General features: G+C 35.8%; 1 protein-coding gene across 2 annotated transcripts in view; it reads left to right on the top strand.

Moving 5' to 3' along the window:
• The first annotated feature begins 3,774 nt into the window (after window positions 1-3,774).
• The window catches only part of fdxr (ferredoxin reductase), a 31,699-nt gene continuing 15,617 nt past the window's right edge, over window positions 3,775-19,856 (top strand). Inside the window, exons 1-8 of one of the 2 annotated variants that reach the window (XM_053512301.1) lie at window positions 3,775-4,286; window positions 5,008-5,102; window positions 12,116-12,211; window positions 12,972-13,094; window positions 13,188-13,301; window positions 17,798-17,899; window positions 18,311-18,418; window positions 18,675-18,759. In XM_053512301.1, the coding sequence (XP_053368276.1) occupies window positions 4,205-4,286; window positions 5,008-5,102; window positions 12,116-12,211; window positions 12,972-13,094; window positions 13,188-13,301; window positions 17,798-17,899; window positions 18,311-18,418; window positions 18,675-18,759 (805 nt within the window). In that variant the 5' untranslated portion in view covers window positions 3,775-4,204. The remainder of the gene's footprint in view (window positions 4,287-5,007; window positions 5,103-12,115; window positions 12,212-12,971; window positions 13,095-13,187; window positions 13,302-17,797; window positions 17,900-18,310; window positions 18,419-18,674; window positions 18,760-19,856) is intronic. The other variant, XM_053512302.1, reaches the window with a different exon arrangement.

The following is a 19,856-nucleotide window of genomic DNA, read 5'->3' as shown; positions in this document are numbered from 1 at the left end:
GGAAAAACCTCCCTGAGATGGTAATAGGAAGAAACCTTGAGAGAAACCAGACTCAACAGGGAACCCATCCTCATTTGGGTGAAACAGAAAGTTGAGTGAAGCAGTAATTTATCTGCATTTATATTATATGTTAGGTGTGTTATCCATTTCAGCTATAACTGTTGATGTTAATTGATGTTAATATGGAGTCCAGGTAGTTATTGGAGGCTCAGGTTGACTTGTAGGAAATTCCAGTCCTGAATTATCGAGCAACTGCAGTTAAGTCAAGTCCTCAGAGAAACAGCTGTCAACACCAGTCACGGAACAGTCTTCGTGGTTCCCAGACACCAGACTCATCCCAAAGAGACAGACGGGGCATCCATGTGACGAGATTTCCAACCAGATGCAGGGCACCAGGATGGGTCAGACAGGTCCGGAGGGCAGCGGGAGTCTGGATCACTGGCAGCTCAGGAACAACATGTGTAGCTCGACAGAGAGAAAGGGAAAGAGAGAGAGGGAAGAGAGAGAAGAAAGAGAGGGGGAGAGAGAACTGGAGAGGGGAGAGCAGAAGAGGAGAGAAAACTCCCTTTATGTATTTTTGGATAAAAAGGGAGTTTTTACTCTCAGAACTGCTGGCATTCTGCACAAGTCCCGACTTGACTTGAACGTCCCATGAAGCGTGTACATGCTGCAATAGTCTTTTTCACAATTGTTTCATTTTGCAATAATGTCAGCTATTTAATTAAATGCACCCATGTCTCAGTCCATTTATGTCTGTTAGGTTCTGGCCAGTATCAAATGACTGCCAAAGTGGAACAACACAATTTAAGAAAAACAACATACAGAAATAGACAGAAAGATATATTTAATAGGATTTACAAGTACTGAATGATAAATCTGGAATTAAAAAGTACTGAAATCTTAGTGTCAGGGTTAATCTATAATTTGTACAAATAGTTTTTTAAGCACTGTCCTACGATGTACATTCCCCTCTTTAAGCCTAAATCTAATTGTAAAGTTCTGTAAATGAATAGACTTCAATAAGCTTACTGATGCCACAGTCAAACACGTAAACACTTTGTGTGTCAGAAAGGTCTCTATTTATAAACAACAAAAGACAAAGAGTATTTATATGTTTAGCCAAATGACTGGTCTCATGTACATCTGTTACTACAAAGAACATAACTAAATTAATATGTTCCCAGAAAAACAAAGAGTGAAATCTGTGTGTACAGATGTTCATCCAGGGACAAACCACGAAGTGTTAACTAAAGGAAGAAAGAGTGTGAGAGAGTAAGAAAGAAAGAAAGAAAGAAAGAAAGAAAGAAAGGCATGGGAGAGTTAGCATGTTAATATCAAAACCAAGAGGAAGAGAATAGAAGTAACTTACCCTAAAAATTCTTACCCTAATAACCAGCTTTGATTTCTTATATGGAAGTGTAGTGGGTAAGAAATTATTTGACATAAATTTCAAGTAAATTATATTCACAACAATTAAAATACAGTACATTTTATTTGTATATCACTTTTGACAGTGGTCACTGTTGCAATGGCAAATCTAATTACAAAAATGCTTGGCCTAATAATTAGACGTTTAGCCTAGAACTAACCCTGGGACTGTGTCCTGAATATTAATTGGAAGACTATTCCATAACTTTGGGCTTTTGTAAGAAAAAGCTCTGCCCACAGCTGTAGTTTTATAATACACGGTACTGACAAGCAGCCTGCATCCATTGATTAATGTAGGCGTGGTGTATCGTAAAACACTAGCAGTTCACTCGAGTACTTCGGCATGAGACCATTTAATGCATTATAGGTCAAAAGTAATATTTTTAAATCAATACGAAATTTTACTGTGTGCAACTGCATTGTGAATAATATAGCAATTTGCTCATATCTTTGCTCATATCTTCTGATTCATATCTTCTAGGACTCTTGCTGCTGCATTCCTGGACCAACTGAAGCTTATTTATACATCTAGTTAAAAACAACAGTCAGTAAGGCATTACAATTGTCCAACCTAGAGGATTCTGCATCATTTAGGGACAATACCTTCGTTATCTTGGCAATATCTCTGAGATAAAGGAATGCTTTCCTAGTAATATTATCTACATGAGCTTCAAATGACAGATTGGAATCTAAATCACACCAAGGTCTTTTACTGTTGCATTTGATGAAACAGAAAGGCCATCCAGAGTTACAGTGTGATCGAAAAGCTTACTTCTAGCTGCATGTGGTTCTATGACTAGAACTTCTGTCTTGTCAGGATTAAGCAGGAGGAAGTTAATTTGTGTCCATTCTCCTATTTCCTTCACACATTGCTCAACTTTATTGAGATGAATTTTCCCATCTGGTTTTTGCCGAGACATATAAATGTGTCATCAGCGTAACAGTCGAAACTAATACCATGCTTACTGTACATGTTGCCCAGAGGAAGTATGTAAAGAGAAAAAGCAGAGGACCTAAAACCATGCCCTGTGGAACACCAATCTGCTATGGAGAATAATATGATCAATGGTGTCAAAAGCTGCACTGAGTTCAAGAAACACATGCAAAGAGACACAACCCCGATCAGAGGCCAGTAGGAGGTCATTTACTACTTTAACAAGTGTGTCTCTGTCCTGTAATAAGGCCTAAATTTTGACTGATACAGTTTATGTAGTGTATGCTATTCCTTTGTAGATATAAACATAGCTGCTGCACTACTATCAGACTTTTTAGAATCTTAGACATAAAGGGGAGGTTTAATATCTGCCTGTAGTTGGACAGCTGACAGGGGTCATGTTCAGGTTTCTTAATTAGTAGCTTAATACGTGCTAATTTAAAAAAATTTGAAACATACCCAGTGAAGAATTAACTGTTTTTAACAGGGTTCCTTTATTGCTGGCACTATTTGCTTGAGAAAGTGTGTCGATATAGGGTCTAATACACAGGTTGATTATTTTGCTGAAAAGATCAGTGAAATTTATTTAATTAAATTAGTTTTAATTCTCTTCAAGGGGAGTAAAACATTTTAGGTCATAATCTGATATAGTTAGTTTATCATTTGTATCAATAAGATTTTCTGAATTCAAAGCCTAACTTTTTTGCCTAATGTATACAATTTAGTTATTAAAAGAGATGTGAACATGAACATAAAGTCCTTACTACTGCACGTTGTTGTTGTGGAGATTTCTGTAGTGGTCTTATCCCTGGTTAATTTTGCTACGGTATTAAATAAAAATCTAGGATTATTTTGGTTATTTTCTATAAAAGTGAAGAGATATGTTGATTTAACAACACTAAGAGCTTATTATAGTTCAGGATGCGTTCGTTTCGTGCTATTTGAAATACTAACAATTTATATTGACGCCATTTATGATTTAACTTCAAAGCGGTCTGTTTTAAAGACTGTGTAATCATTACACCAGGGAGGAAGTTTCTTATCGCTAATAATTTTTCTTTAAACAGAGCTACACTATCTAAGGTATAATAGAATGTTAACTCTAAATATTCAGTCGTCTGATCTAGTTCTGTCATGTCAGGCAGCGATCTAATCACAGTTGATAACTCTGGGAGATACTGATAAAACTGTGTCGTAGTTAGCTGAATGTATGTTTAATGTGGTAGCGTGGCACTGTGCATACATTATTCCTGTATAAATCTGCTTTTGATTCTTTGTCCTGAGATAAGAAGACGAGGTCTTTTTATGTCCTTGTTTTATCATGTTTTCAGCCTTGGGCCTTATTTCAAGGCCAGACCACAGAGGAACCTTGACACTAGGAACCTTTAAATCCGGGAAGTCGTTCGACACGGATCTTTTTGTGCGACGGAGCGGTTTGTGTTTACGGCGGTTGTAAAGAGTGTTTCAGTTTATAATTTGCATATATGCATGTTTTTTTTCTGTTGTTATTATAAAATAACAAGTTGTATGAGAAAGTGTAGCTTTAGAGAGCCATGAGATTGTTTTAAACTTTAAACTCGATTAATAGATCAAAGTCCAGTTTAGGGTGATAGAGAGAGAGAGAATGTTTTGAGAGAATGTTATAAGAGTAACTGTTTTGTGCAGAAGAACCGGTTACAGAAGCAAATGTGTTGGTCATGAATTAATATTTCTGTTTTTTTTTTAAGCTGAGGGAGTCCATTACTGCAAAAACAGGATTAAACGAGGGGAAAGGACCCCTAATCATCTTATTCAATCAGCTCATTCATTCAGCCATCAAGTCGACTTTCTGAATGTTTAATCATGAGAAACATGAACAGATCCTTTCTCACCTTGTACAGTCTGCTGCAGGCATCAAGACCCACATGTGCTCTTTCATCAGCAGGTAAGTGTCCTAAGAGTTTTGTTATTCCACTCGACACCTTTTTAAATTTAAATAAACAGTATCTCTTCAACAATTCAATGTTTTGTGTATAAAGTTATTTAGATTCATCATCTTTCTCTATGTGTTTATTTTCCTTTGGAATGTAAATGTTTTTACAGATTTTGCTGTACAATTCATTGATACGATTCACTAGGCATATGGCATGATCAGTCAAGGGTTCAAAGTACAGTTACTGATCTTACACACGTGCATGCACAAATGCAAAAGTTGCTGTGATCTTTTGCACACCGTCTTTTAAGTTTTGAAAGAGTTTGCATAAAAGAAATACGAATAGCAACAGATTATTTTGTTGCATTTTACTGAATGTATTCTTTGTCTTTTTAATATATTTTGTAAGTGTATTAATGTTCTGTGTTAATAAAGCGACACGTCTTTACAAAACTGTTTAAAACTAATCATATCCCCAGGTTTTCTTGGTTATTTAAAAAACATCAGACAATTTTAAAAAGAGGGGTACAATATTAGTGCTTTGTTTTTTTATGCACCAAAGATCTGGAGCATTTTACTTTTATATTATTTTATTTATAGTAATATAATTTTGTCTTTTACATGTTTTTTAATCATTTAATCGTATTTCATACTGTTGCTATGTTCTTTTCCTAATTTCTGCAGTAATATTATTATTATCATTATTATTATTATTATTATTATTATTATTCAGCAATTAGGCTATTGTCCACGGGTCCCTTGAGTCCAAAAGTGTGCATCGTTGGAGGAGGACCAGCAGGCTTTTACACGGCACAACATCTCCTTAAGGTTAAATTTCACTTATATTACCAATATCTTATTATTGTTAAATCGTTTAAAAGCGCCAGACAATATAAAGAAACTCTGGATTACATATAAAGAACCTCTACATTGGAATGATGAACTGATGTTTTGTAATCTTGATTGACTTTAATCCAAAGTAGATAACTTACTTGTTTAGGTTTTGTGTGCATGAGAAAGAGGTAGAGTGTAAGTGCATTTTGGAACATCATTTACCCATTAAAAGATAAGAAGATAAAATGATAAGGAGTGTTTTTTCTGCGTTTTATTTTTTTTTAAGAGAAAAACATCAAACTTTTAAAGTTTAATGTTGCTAGAGTGTGGACAGTCATGCAAATCAAAATTATTTAGAGAAATTTATTAAAATACAAAGCTAAACAATGGAAATTTTTATGATAAGAAGTGTTTAAGACATGCTTACAATGACAATTCCATGATGCATAATGCATTAAAACTTTACATACAAAGGTGTAGAAGAAGAGAACATTTATGAATGGCTGTTCATCTTTATTATTATTTCTACAAAAAAGGAACTGAAAGCAGTAAGCACAAAAGACTGATCTAACCTAAATTAGTCTTTCCTGGAAACCGAAGTCTACTTGTGCCCTAAGTTGGTAGAAAAGGTTGGGAAGTACCAACAATGTTTACTTTCACTTCTGTGCTGTTTAAACACGGTCATTCTTTTCAGTTTGGACAGATTCAGTGGCGGAGCTGCACAAAATAGCAGATTATGTAAAACATTTGAAAATCAAAAAGCATTTGTTTTCTATGATCACACAGTTTTGAGTAATACAAAATACTAGCGATTAAATAAAATAGAGCTCCTCAGATTTTGAAAAAGGAGTTGATTAAATTGGTTCATATAAATTTTTATATTAATATTCATATTATGTTTATAATAATGTTTTAGGCATACCCATGTATTCATGATAAAGGATTCATAGTCTATAAACAACCCTGATAAAATTATAATTCATATCAAAAAGTTGCAAAAAAGCATGGAAACAAGGATGCCATCTAGTTTATGCTTCATTTGTGCGTGATAACAGAAAGGACATGATCTAAAAGCATGAAAGAAGGTTTTGATTTCAGTTTGACTTTACCTACATAGAAAGTATTCAAGCTTCAATTGTTGACCTTTGTTCTGCTTTCAACATCTTATGCTATAAATGGTTTAGGTACAGTGTGGCTTGGTGATTTCCTAAAGCACAGTAGTCCGTTATGGTAAAAATCATAATAATTATCATTGTAATTATAGTTTAATAATTGTTATAGTTTAACATTTATTGAACGTTTACAAACATGTTTTAACATAAAAAAATTCAAAGAAAATTCTATAATTCCATTGGTAAACAAACCAACAAAAATGTTTAAATGAGAGGTAAAGAGACGGTAAAAAGGTAATAAAATTCTCCCAAAATGTTAGACTGTTAAGATGAACAAATTTTTTTTGCTGTAAATGAATGAATTCTGGTGCTGTCTGCTAAAATGTAAATTGAGCATACAGTAATGATATTTTTGGCTTTAACTTGGTGACAGTAAAGAAAAAGGGAAGGAACCATTCAGTCTGATACCACGGAAAAGCTTATGTAGCTTTTTCTAAAGATGTCAGTAATCGTACCATCATTGATGCAATCGTGTGACTCTTAGAAGAGAAGCATATATATTTCATGATGAAGAGTGTATACATTTTTGAACCCCTATGTAAGTGTTTGTAAGTGTTTCTGTGTGTTTCTGTGTGTGTTTCTGTGTTTCTGTGCATGTGTTTGTGTGTTTCTGTGCATGTGTTTGTGTGTGTGTGTTTTGTGTTTGTGTGTGTGTGTGTGTTTTGTTTGTGTGTGTGAAATTGTCCAAAATATTTTGATATACTGAAGCATTCCATTTACTAAAACTAAGGGACCAAGCCCAACTCCTGGAAAACAACCCCACATCATAATTCCCCCTTCATTTGGCGCAATGCAGTCAGACGAATACCGTTCTCCTGGCAACTGCCAAACCCAGACTCATCCATCGGATTGCCAAAAAGAAAAGCGTGATTCGTCACTCCAGAGAAAACGTCCACACTGCTCTAGTTGATGGCTAAGCTTATGTGGCCTACTACTTCGTAGCGGAGTTGTTGTTGTTCTCAATCGAACTAACCTATTCTCCTGAAAGCGCCCAATTCTTTCACAAATGTTTGTAGAAGCGACCTACTATTGTGTGCAGTTGGCCAATGTCTGAGGATACATAATCTATCTAGCCCAAAATAGCTATCTTTTTATCTTTTGAACATTATGTTCTTCCTGTGGGCTTCCATGGTTTTTGTGGCAGGAAAGGCTGATTTCATTTGTAAGGAGTGTGAAAAGCTCCGTCTCTCTTATCAATTTTCAGCCTTTTTTTTTCAGCGATTTCTTTTTTCTTTCTTTGCATGATATTGGCAAAAACATTAAGTAATGTGTAAACTACTAAGTTAATTATTTTTCTCATTCATAACTTTTCTTCTCCTTTCCATTAACTTATTGCAGAACTCCACATTCCTCCACCCCCTTCCCCTCTTCTAAAATTCCTTAATCCAAATATGGCTTCTCTACTCCTACTCATATCATAGACACTCATGTTGGCAGACACCAGTGTGCAATTTCCTGGTTTATGTTCACAAGCCTACTGATGCCAAACGCTTTGAAGTTTAGGCTGGACAATGAAGCCCTGGTGGTACAGCACAAGAGGGGAGGTTTTTCAAGTCCTGGTGATGATGTAGCCTCTGTGTCTGGGGAAACTGGGGAAGTTTGTTGTGATGAAAACGGAGTGGGATAGAAGTCACACTCTTTCCTGTTAATCATAGTAACACAAAGCAATTACGGGCATACATTAGCTCATGCATGGAGATAAGTGTGGGAAGTAACTGTTGACTGTCAATGCCCTGTTAAGAGACATGAACATATCCTGTTGGCTTCCAGAGGTGAAAGTAAATTAACTTTGTCACAGTAATTAAGCACTAATTAATAAATAAGTAATTAAGTAAAATAAATAATTAAATAAGTAATTTTTTTTTTACTTTATCCACTACATACTACAACAAATACCTGTACTTTTACTCCACTACATTTCTGCATGGCATTGCATTACAAAATTGCAGTGGTGTGTAGTATATGAAGCAGGACAATTATGTGTAATTGTCTCACTTGTGACATGCTTAATACTGTTATATGTGTTTGATAAAGATATTTTATTATAAAAGAGGCAATTGTGTGCGAATACAAGCTCGGTATTTAGGTAAAAATGTGTTGTACTTTATTTCAAGTTGACATTGAAAATGGAGGACATTTATTTGAGTAATATCTAACCTAGGTTTTCTACTTTTATTCAAGTACAGGATTTATGTTCTTGGCTTAACCACCATTGGCTTCAGTTCATTCTTTAGGCTGAAATGTTAGGGAAGTAAAACCTATAGACACTGTGTTTTTTTACCACAAGTAAAAACCAGGAAGTTCATTCTATGTAATTACGGAGATCCAGTTATCTGTAATTCACCCCCCCATACAATCACACACTTCTACAGGCTGTTTATAGCAGAGCTGACCGATGTTAATAGATAAATTTTCAAAAGTGGTTTAATGCAGAACTTGAAAATGCATCTCGTACAGTTACACAAAATATTTCATAACACTATATGGGGAACCATGCTGCTACACACACACACACACACACACAAACTAACTTACTGATGCTCTTTTATTCCCTTTGGTTCTGTTTTCCTTAATCTTTACGGTGGTGTTTGTTTAGGTGTGTTCTTTAAACAACTCTGGGTTCTTTCATGTGTAGATGGACTTGTGTGAAACTGTAACTGCTCACGTGTGGCCTACGTTCAAATAATTGTGATTTCTGAAAGTAACTGGCTACTCTATAACTAACTGTTTCGAACAAGCAGTTGAATACTTACCATGGATAGTGGAAAAAAAAATCACCACTGTCTCTTACAATTCTTTTCACATTTTGTTTTTCCCCAGCTTTACTTGTCGAAAGCATCTTAAAATTAAAAATCCCCAGTTCTGAAAAAAAAATAAATATAATAATAAAAAAAACCCTGAAATAACATGTTTTGGAAAACCAACACCACCTACGAAAATACTTTGTGGATCCTTTAATTATAATGCTTTAATTATATCCTCGAGTCTGTTTATATACTTCTCTGTGAACTGTGCACACCAAGACTGAACAATGTTGAGCAGTGTTCAGCATTTCCAAACGCAGGATGAGACATCACAGGATTGTTAATGAGACTAATTGAAAAAGAAAGCTTCAGCTTGCTAGGAAGCACTATTTGCCAACTTCCTTACATAATCATTCAAACGTGTCGGCTCTGAGTAGCCCATGCAATTCCATTCATCGTTTTTCTCTTTGGAGGGCAGTGAAAATAATGCTTAGAAAAATAAACTAGTAAGCTGTTGAGGAATTACAGACAGGGACAAAGCTGCCCTTAAATTAAAATGGCTTTCTTGGATTTCCTTGTGATTGAGGTCTTTCATCTTTGAACACTTTAGTGTCTGGTACAGTCTCCTGTAAACCCTGCTCAGGTCCAGTGATGCCTGATGAAATAATACCAGCATGTGTGAGAGTGCAGATGTATGCATCTGTGAGGAAAGGAGTAGAAAATCTACTAGTTCTGAATCTGTGCAGAAAAGGAGTTAAGGAGACTTAAGCACATAATGCAGCTGTCCAAACTTCAAACATTTTCCATGATTTATCCATCAAACAGCTGTACCCGTGTTTAGAAGTCTTACAAGCCATCTCTATTCATACTTTATTCTACGCATTCATACGCAACATTATGAAGCAAGAAATAAGGAAGAATTTTAAGTTGGGGAAATAAAATGTAAAACTGGGTCAACGAGTGAAAGAAGGAAGCACATTCCATGTAAAGGCACACATCTGTCCGCATAATAAAAGCTTTGTACTTCACTAACTCACACATAGTTGCCGGCCTGTACTGGCCTGCATGTTTTCCATTAATTTTCTATAGTGTTTAATCCTTTTATTTATTGTCCTTTTATTATGATGTTGTTTGTTTAGGTGTGTTCTCTGCCTAACAAGTAACAGTTGAATTTATGTTAAGATCACATTAGACTAATACTTAAATCTACTTCTTTTATTATGTGATGTCATTATTTGACTTGGAATGTGTTCTTCCTTTTATATCGGTATGATGTAAGAAAAAATTCTGACTATTTAACGCAGAAGCAGACAGTTAAGTAGTCAAGATATTATCACGGTAAAACTCGCAACATAAATGTTATTTTTGTAAATGAGGAAAGGCAACAGAGATTGTAGCTCACGAGACAGAGCATTACAGATGTTCAGTTAAAAAACAAAGTTGAAAGTTGTTCCAGAGTATTTGAGAAGAAAACACCACCCACTCTTTGTATTAAGAGATTTCTGTCTATACAATTCTCAACGATTTTGGCAAAGTGTACCTTTTCTCGCAGACACCTGGACAGCTCTTTGCCTTCCCAGTGGGTCAGTTCAGCTCTGAATGAAATGTGCAAGGTCCTTCAAGAGCTAAGAAACTCATTAACAATTTAAAGACTGACACACTGTAATTAAACACACCAACAAGGCACCTGTGTAAACAGACCCTTAGTATTTATTTAACACTAGTGTGTGTCAGCCTGTGTGTGTGTGTGTGTGCGTGTGTGTGTGCGTGTGCGTGTGCGTGTGCGTGTGCATGTGTGTGTGTGTGTGCGTGCGTGCGTGTGCGCGTGTGCGCGTGTGTACTTAGAAATCATTGAGGGGTCTACAAATTTCAGCATAGGTGCATCACTACTGTGAGAGACCGGAAATCACATTGTATGATTTTTTAAACAATTTATAATCTAAGACAATTTAAAGTCTAAGTAGATACATGGGGTATCAATGATGCTAAGAATGGTGAAGAATCAGGCCTGTTTGTCAGGCCAGCTTTTGTCACAGTATCACACAAAACAGGCTGTGGTGCTTAAAAGGGTTTGATGAAACTTTGGCAGTACATGGGTACCAGATTATGTCAACATTATGCAAAACCGGTTGGACAGAATTTAATGAAATTAAATTCCTTTTTAGTACTTGGATATCTGCCTAAAGTTCACCATAAGTAAAATCAAAATATTAAGTAGAGTGATGTTCTGAACAGTTATGTGCCAGATTTAATAATCTACTTTAAAATAAGCTACTTGCTCAATGTAAACACCTGCACTAATAGATATTAATTAAAAAAGCTAAACTGAATATTTTTACTGGGATTACTTAATATTTTCACCACTGAAATAACAGTGCTGAAGTGGTATAAGTGTATAAACTCCAGTATAAACTGGAGACGTTTTAAGACATCTTCACCTGATCTACTTTTTTTCGATTTCTTATCTGTGATTCACTCTCTGATTACCGAACAGGGAGTGTACTTGGCTAATGACAAGTAAAATTTAGCTTAAACAAGGAGTAAGATACTCAACCTAATAAAATTTTATTTCTTTGTATTAATAATTTAAGCAGAGAGGTCTGCCGTACAGAAAGACAAGCAGACGTGTACACGGGCTTCAGCCCGAAATATCATCACTGATTACATTAAAGCTGATCAGCTTATTTTTAGCTTTAACCTTTCCGTTTTTTTTTTTTAACGTTGGGTATTTTATTTATATTTTTCAAAAAAAATGTCTGTTATTATTTTGTTTTTACAATCCAATTGTAAAGCCACTAAAGAAGAGTGAAATCACTCTTGCCTTACTAATCTATTACTGATGCTGGATACATTATCACTATACTTGGGTGCTGATTTGATTTCTATTCTACTCTAGTCTATTCTATATTCTATACACTATCTTTTCAAATGCAACCATATAAATGAAAAAAAGAAAAGTAGATTTTGGGGTTATTGTGGCGATACATGAATTGCCCCACAAAAGAATCATGATGGAGGGAAAAATCTATTGACATCTCGAGTATTCAGTCTGTTTATGGAATGTTTTATCAGTGTATGTGCTCTGTTTCAGGCCAGGAATGACATGTCTGTGGATATCTACGAGCGCCTGCCTGTCCCATTTGGCCTGGTTCGATTTGGAGTGGCTCCAGATCACCCCGAGGTTAAGGTAAGCTTTCATATTTTTTGGTGGAATTTAAGCAAATAAAGCTGCACCATAATGCTACAACATTTGGCAAACATTGGTGAAATTTCAGACCATTGAACTGTCTTTATGGTTCCTGTTTTCACAGCTCTGATCGAATGTCACACCAGAGCTGTGAACTTAAATATTTGGTTCAGGCCAGAATTACTGTGTTGGTGTAATGAGACTGATATGATTGTTTAATTCATTACTGTATACCTGCCGTCTGTACACCTAGATTGTTGTGTAATTTCTCAGATTAATTAAGCAATTTCATACAAGAGGGAGTGCTATTGTATTGAATATCAGCATGGCTTATGGTCATGCAGTTGTAGGCACAAGTGCATACCTCAAATGCCCAAGGCAAAACAGCATAACCTCAAGTGTGATCATTTTGTATAACAGTTTCCCAGCGACCATTTATTAGCAATAGATTATAATTTATTTGTTTATATTACCACTTGTATTGCTCCACCAAAACGTATTCTTCAGCGGTGGTAAATAACAATTGACTGTTGTTGTTGTTGTCACATAATTACCTTATTCCATATGTTATTTATTTTTCTATGTATTATAGATTATAGAGTACATGTTATATAGTTTTAATATCCCCAGTATTGTTGTAAAATGTAGAAAATAAATCATTAACTAAAACAGAAATTTACAAGTGATCCCAAACTCGTGAGCGGCAGTGTATGTACTGTCATTAATAACTTTTTAAAATTCTTTTTTTTTATCTTGTTAGAACGTCATTAACACATTCACCCAGACGGCACAGCATGAACGCTGCTCTTTCTATGGCAATGTCAGCATAGGTACGGATGTCAGTGTGGAGGAGCTAAAGAAAGCCTATCATGCTGTTGTGCTTGTGAGGTTTCTTTTACTGTTTTATTCATTATACCCTCTTAACTGTTCTATATTGCTATGTTTCAAACACATCCGCTTTACTGTGTTTGGACAGAGTTATGGAGCAGAAGCAGATCGCTCTTTGGGAGTGCCTGGGGAAAACCTAGCTGGTGTCTTCTCAGCCAGAGATTTTGTCGGATGGTACAACGGGCTCCCTAGCAACAAAGAGGTATTTAACTTTCATTTCCCCAGTTTATTTATAATTACAGAAGCTATCTTTAGTTCTGACTTTGAGGAAATTGACTGCACGAATGACCCTATCTGGGGTAGCTCAGTGTTTAAGATGTTGGACTATTGATGGGTCACAGGTTCTAACCCCTGCATCATGCAGGGCATCACAAACAACATGAAATTTTGTATGAAATTGCCAACAGTTTTACTGTAATTAGTCAGAGTCTGTTTAAGGGATTTTTAATTGAACAGGTTTGGCTGTGATCAGGCCTGTGTGTGGCAAGGGTGGCAGTTACTCTTTTACTTAGAGCCAGTCTGGTTTTTACAGATTATTTTTCCTTAATAATTAAAATCATCATGTAAAAATTGCATCTTGTTTTATAACTCAGGTTATCTTTGTTTATTTACAGTGCCATGAAATGTTATGTGATTCTTTATTTTTTTTGCATATTTGTCACAAATGATTTAGATCATCGAACATATAACATATAATTTGTAACAAATATGCAAAAAAAAAAAAGAACCACATACTTTTTCTCAGCACTGTAAATTGGCCTTGCATACTGTATAAAGCCAAATAGATTTAAACTCAGTTTTTCACTATTCCCAACAGTTAATTTAAAAACATTTTCTGTATTTAGTCAGTTAAGATCACTACTTAATTTTAAAAATAGAAAATGTCACATGAGGGAAAGATTTATTCCAGCTTTAATTCCTTGCATCACATTCCCAGTCGGTCAAAAGGTTACATAAACTTAGTTAGTATTTAGTAATATCGCATTTTGTGCAGCCTTCCACAACCCTAATTTTATTATGCTTAAGCCATTTTGGTATTTTTGGGGTCATTGTTCATTTGGAAGACCCATTTATGACCAAGCTTTACCTTTGTGGCTGGCAACTTGAAATGTTGCTTCAGTATATCCACAGAATCTCTTTTTTCATGATATCATCTTTTTGTAAAGTAGTAGCGCACTAGTCCCTCCTGCAGCTAAGCACTCTGTAACATGATGCTGCCACATCATGCTTTTGGGATGGTGTTCTTCAGCTTGCAAAACGTTCCCCTTTTTCCTCCAGTTATAAAAATGGTCATTATGGCCAAACAATTAGATTTTTGTTTCATCAGATCAGAGGAAATCTCTTCAAAAAAAAAAAAAAAAAAAAAGGAAATCCTTCTCACGTATAGCCACAAACCATAGTTTTGGAGTTTGTAAAGTTGTTTCTTTCTTGCCTTTCAGATTATGCTAATATACGACTCTTTACTGTAGATATACAGTTGAAACCAGATATTTACATACACTTCAGAAAAAAAAACAATCTTTTTTTTTTTCTTTACTGTCAAACATTAAATCAGAGAAAACTTTTTCTGTTTTGGATCAATAAATATTAACATATTTTTAGCATTTGTTAGATGTCAGAATCAAGCAAGGGAGAATTTTATGAAAAAAAATTTTTTTATTACTTTCATCAGTTAAAAATGTACATTCCATTCCTTAGTATTTGATAGAATTGCCCTGAAACTGTTTCACTTCGGCCAAACATTTCGGATATCCTTCCATAAGCTTTCTACAATAGTTTGCTGGAATTTTGGCCCACTTCTCTTGTGTGACTGGGTCATTTCTGTAGGCCTTCTTTCTTGCACTCGCCTTTTCAGTGCCACCCACAAATTTTCTATGGGATTGAGATCAGGACTTTGTAATGCCACTCCAATACCTTGGAGTCATGTTTGAAAAACGTTTTAAAGCTACAGAAATGCAGAAGTGCAGAGCTTGCAAGTTTTTACCTCCATTAATGTTAATGTGTTTGCCTGTTTGTTCCAAGGTTTGCTGTTTGCTTCAGATTCTTTCATCCATATTTAACTTTCCACATGATCCTCTTCTAGCCAGACCCCATGGCGTCCATGGTTCCCCCTTTTTGGTGTAAGGAATTTTTTGGTGTAAGGCCTTGTATGATTTCTTCCTCACTTATTTAAACACAAGACGAGGTTTAGTGGCTAAGTGATGTGTAAAGCGTGTGTATTTGGAAAAACTGGATTCCACTGCCATCTTATTCAGCCTTTATCAAAGTACTTGATAAAAGTCACTGACATGGTGGGTTTTGTCCATTGTCATCACTGCTTGGTAGAAGAGGATACCATCACATCAACTGTGAGTGGTGATGTGAAAGCTGTGTCATTTACACTGGCCCGTCTGATCAAAGGATGGCCTGATTGCCCAGACCAAACGCACAGTTTTACTTCTGGGGAACATGTGAGGAACATATGGGGATTCTCAAATGTACTCCAGCACATTAACATCTTATGAAATCGAGTGAAAGGAGAGGAACAGTATCAATCCGTGGGCGGTGGTAAACTTAGCATTACTAACTGCATGTTAAAGAGGCCTGGGCCTGTCTATGATCTAAATCTATACAGAGGATTCGAAACCAACCAACTGGATAGTATATTGTAAAGATATGGTGCCTTTCTCCTTCTATAATGGCCAATTTTTTGTGTTTTAAACACACCTGATGAGGCACACATCAATACGGATGTGTGCCTACAAGATGTACCGATGAGATGGTTTGCATGATTAAACCATTTGAGCTGAATATACAAGTAAAGTTTTTTATTTTTTTATTTTGCAAAAACAGATTAAAAGCCATGTATGCTTCTTTATATCTGCGACTAAATCCTAAATAAATTATTTTTACCAAATCAAAACAACCCACACAAATTTGATTGATATTTCTTGAGATGGATAATATAAAAGTTTAATATATCAATTTGTGAGAATTGATAAAAGCTAAAAAAAATTGGTTTTACTTTACTCGAGTATTGAGTAGGTCAGCAAACTAACAGATTAGTGAGAAATAAATGTTTATATACTTCAATTCTATTTCAAATTAAATTTTATTTGTATAGCGCGTTTAACAATTGACATTGTTGCAAAGCAGCTTTACACAATCAAAAGAACTGACTCACAATGATAAGACTGTCCCTGATGAGCAAGCCGAGGACGACGGCGACAGTGGCAAGGAAAAACTCCCTAAGGTTGTAATAGGAAGAAACTTTGAGAGGAACCAGACTCAACAGGGAACCATCCTCATTTGGGTGAAACGGATAGCAGGGATTGATCCGCATCATACTGTGCAAGACTGGAAGTTCAGTATAACAGGAGATGTGTTTAGGTTAAAATGGAGTCTAGTTCGTTATTCGAAGCTCAGGTAGACTGTAGGAAACTTCAATCCTGAACTATAGAGCGACTGAAGTCACAAGTCCTCAGAGAACAGCTGTCTGCATCATTCGAGGTCAGGAGCGTCTTTGAGGAAAAGTGGAACCATCCCCAGTCACTGGAATTTTATCCCATTCTTCCTGACAGAACTGGTGTAACTGATTCAGTTTTGTAGGCCTCCTTGCTCACACATGCTTTTTGGATTGGACCGATGTCAATGCTTCGTAATGGCCCCTCCATTACCTTAACTTTTTTATGCTCTAGCCATTTTGGTATGTTTGGGGTCTTTGTTGATTTGGAAGACCCATTTCCGACCAAGCTTTACCTTCGTGGCTGACCCGTTGAAATGTTGCTTCAGTTTATCCACAGAATCTCTCTTTTCATGATATCATCTTTTTGGGAAACCACTCTGTAACTTGATGCTACAACATCATGCTTTTGGAATGGTGTTCTTCAGCTTTTAAAGCCTTCCCCTTTTTCCTCCAGATATAAAAATGGTCATTATGGCAATTAGAACAATTAGATTTTTGTTTCATCAGATCAGAGGACATCTCTTCAAAAAAAAAAAAAAAGTAAAATCTTTCTCACGTATCGTCGCATGAATGCCCCGTGTGGTCTGCCACGCATCCCACGCATGCAACAAATCCAAATGATTAATGAGAGTGGGGAAGACAGCATCTAAACATATCAGTTCACCATAATACTCTACATCCATGAGTCCCCAAGATCTGCTACTTTAAGGCAAATCTATTTACAAAAATACTTGGCTGAAGTCCTGAACATTAATTTAAAGACTATGCCATAACTTTGGGGCCTTGTAAGAAAAAGCTCTGCCCCCTGCTGTAGTTCTCATAATACGTGGGATGTGCTTTTTAATTAACATCTAATCTCTTATGTCCTGCGCACATACATTACAGTATTACATTTTGTTCATGAAATCCACCCTGAATCCACTCTTCTATCATGATAATGCTGATGTTTCATCTTTATTTTAAAAATAAACACCACATACTGAAGGTTTAATTCTGATCAAAACCAGGATTGCCTTACGTTTTTTTTTTGTTTTAAACTTATCCATCTTGCTCACTTCTTTTTGATGTCCTGGTAAAAGTAAAGTGAAAACTCATGTTACTTTTTTTTTGCTTTTTTTTGTCATTCAAAATAAGTGCCAAAGTTTAAACACAGTCTGACATTATCATGCACGAGATCCTGCATGCTTCATACACTATCAACAGGAAGCCACTCAGACAGTCATATATTCATCTAGACTGTGTTTTTTATGCAGCTGCGTCCAGACCTAAGCTGTGAGACTGCTGTGGTTTTGGGACAGGGCAACGTGGCATTGGATGTGGCCAGAATCCTCTTGTCTCCGATGGATTTTCTACAGGTCACTGCACTACAAATGATAAGAACCTTCTACATATAACAATCATATTATTCAATGTATTGGTAATTCATTAGTTCTATTTTATTATTTTTTATGTATTATCTTTTGACACATTGACTCCAAAGCACCATAATTATACCAGATGCAGCTACTCATAAGCTTTAATTGTAGACTTTTACTTTTAAGTATTATGTTCACTCTAACAAAAAAGACTATTTAAGGTTTTATCAGTTTCCCTCGCTGCCCACATATGGTTTATTTCATATCCACATCAGATACATGATACTATGTGACGGCAGATGCTGTGTGACTGGAACCAATTACTTTTAGCATTCTATCTTTAATATCCTTACTTCTCTATAAGAAATATTACATAACCCATTTTATTTATGTCTCTCTGTCTCTCTTCAGAAGACAGACATTACGCAGCAGGCACTGGAGTCTCTTAAAGCCAGTCGGGTACGCCGGGTTCTGATTGTGGGAAGAAGGGGTCCTCTGCAAATTGCATGTACTATTAAGGTATACAAGCTTTTTCTCCCCCCTTTTGCTTGTGTTTTGTTCTTTCTTGTCCTGACTTTTATTTCCAATTCATGCAGAGGCCAATAGACTTGGTATAGCATTTAAAATCTTTACAATAATCAATAGGTAATGGTATAGCATTTAAAATCTTCACACACCTGGCGAGTATGCACATTTATGAACTTGTCAAGTCAAGTAAAAAAGTGATCGAAACATTGTGTCCGACTAAAATTTGTCCCACTTTGCTTCTCTTTAGGAGGTGAGAGAAATGATGAACTTGCCTGAGACTAAGGCTGACATGCTCCCTGGAGACTTTGAGGGCATAGCTGAGGCTCTGAAAGGTACAGGCACTTAAACACGATTCACTGGAGAGTATTCAAACTTCATTTCTTTGTATTAAAGTATTTTAGTTTTTAGGTATTAAGTTTTATATCAGTTTGAACAGCAACAACATCTTCTTTTCCTTAATATTATTTATTTGCTGAAGTGTATTTATCAGACTGGTAGCCATTAAAGATGAGAAACAGCAGAGTGGCACACTTCCTCATACTCTACATGACTGATGACTAAAATTAAAATTGAAGTTTCATTAACATGCACAGTTCAATAAGTGACAAAGATCACAATGCAGTAACATACATAGAGCAGCCATAACTGACAGGTGAAATAAATAACATTGCCTGCCTCATTATACCTTGGAGCAAGGGAAAAATCTGGCCTTGTCTAATAAATCATGTTTTTTTTGATGTCACAAGGACGGTCGACAAGCCGCCTATGACAGACTGATGCTCTGGGCAGTGATTTTCTAGGAAAGCTTTGGTTCTGGCATTCATGTAGATGTCCCTCTGAAGTTCCTAATTTCAATTCAATTTTATTTACAGTAAATAGTGCTTTTAACAATGGGTATTGTCGCAAACAAGCTTTACTGAAACAAGAAATTATGGAAGTAAGTTCTAAAAGTTTTGAGGAAAAATGTATAAATTATAACTATCATATTGTCCCTAATGAGCAAGCTGAGGGCCACGAGAAAGGAGATGAGGAAAAACTTCCTGAGATGACAATAGGAAGAAATATTAAGCGGAACCAGACCCAACAGGGAACATATCTAATTTGGGTGATTATCAGATCGCTGGGATTGATTTGCACTTAAACTGTGTATTAAGAGGCTGAAAGTTCAATATAACAGGTGGGTGACATGTTTAAGTTTAAGTCCACTTTCACTGTTGGATGCTCTGGTATAAAACTGTTTGAGGGAATTTCAGTCCTGAATTATTGAGCGAGTACAATCACGAGCCCTTAGAGAGAAAACTGCCTGCAACAGCCGAGTCTAAGACTATCTTCATGACCATGTAGAACCAAAGTTTCAGAGATGAAAGAATGCTATTCTAATAATATATAATGGAGCTTTAAATGAGGGACAGGAATCTATAAGTTGTTA

The sequence above is a fragment of the Clarias gariepinus genome, chromosome 14, assembly GCF_024256425.1.
Source record: "Clarias gariepinus isolate MV-2021 ecotype Netherlands chromosome 14, CGAR_prim_01v2, whole genome shotgun sequence".
Taxonomy (NCBI): Eukaryota; Metazoa; Chordata; class Actinopteri; order Siluriformes; family Clariidae; genus Clarias; species Clarias gariepinus.
The sequence above is the reverse complement of the archived record's forward strand: the minus strand, read 5'-3'. Positions and strand labels throughout refer to the sequence as shown.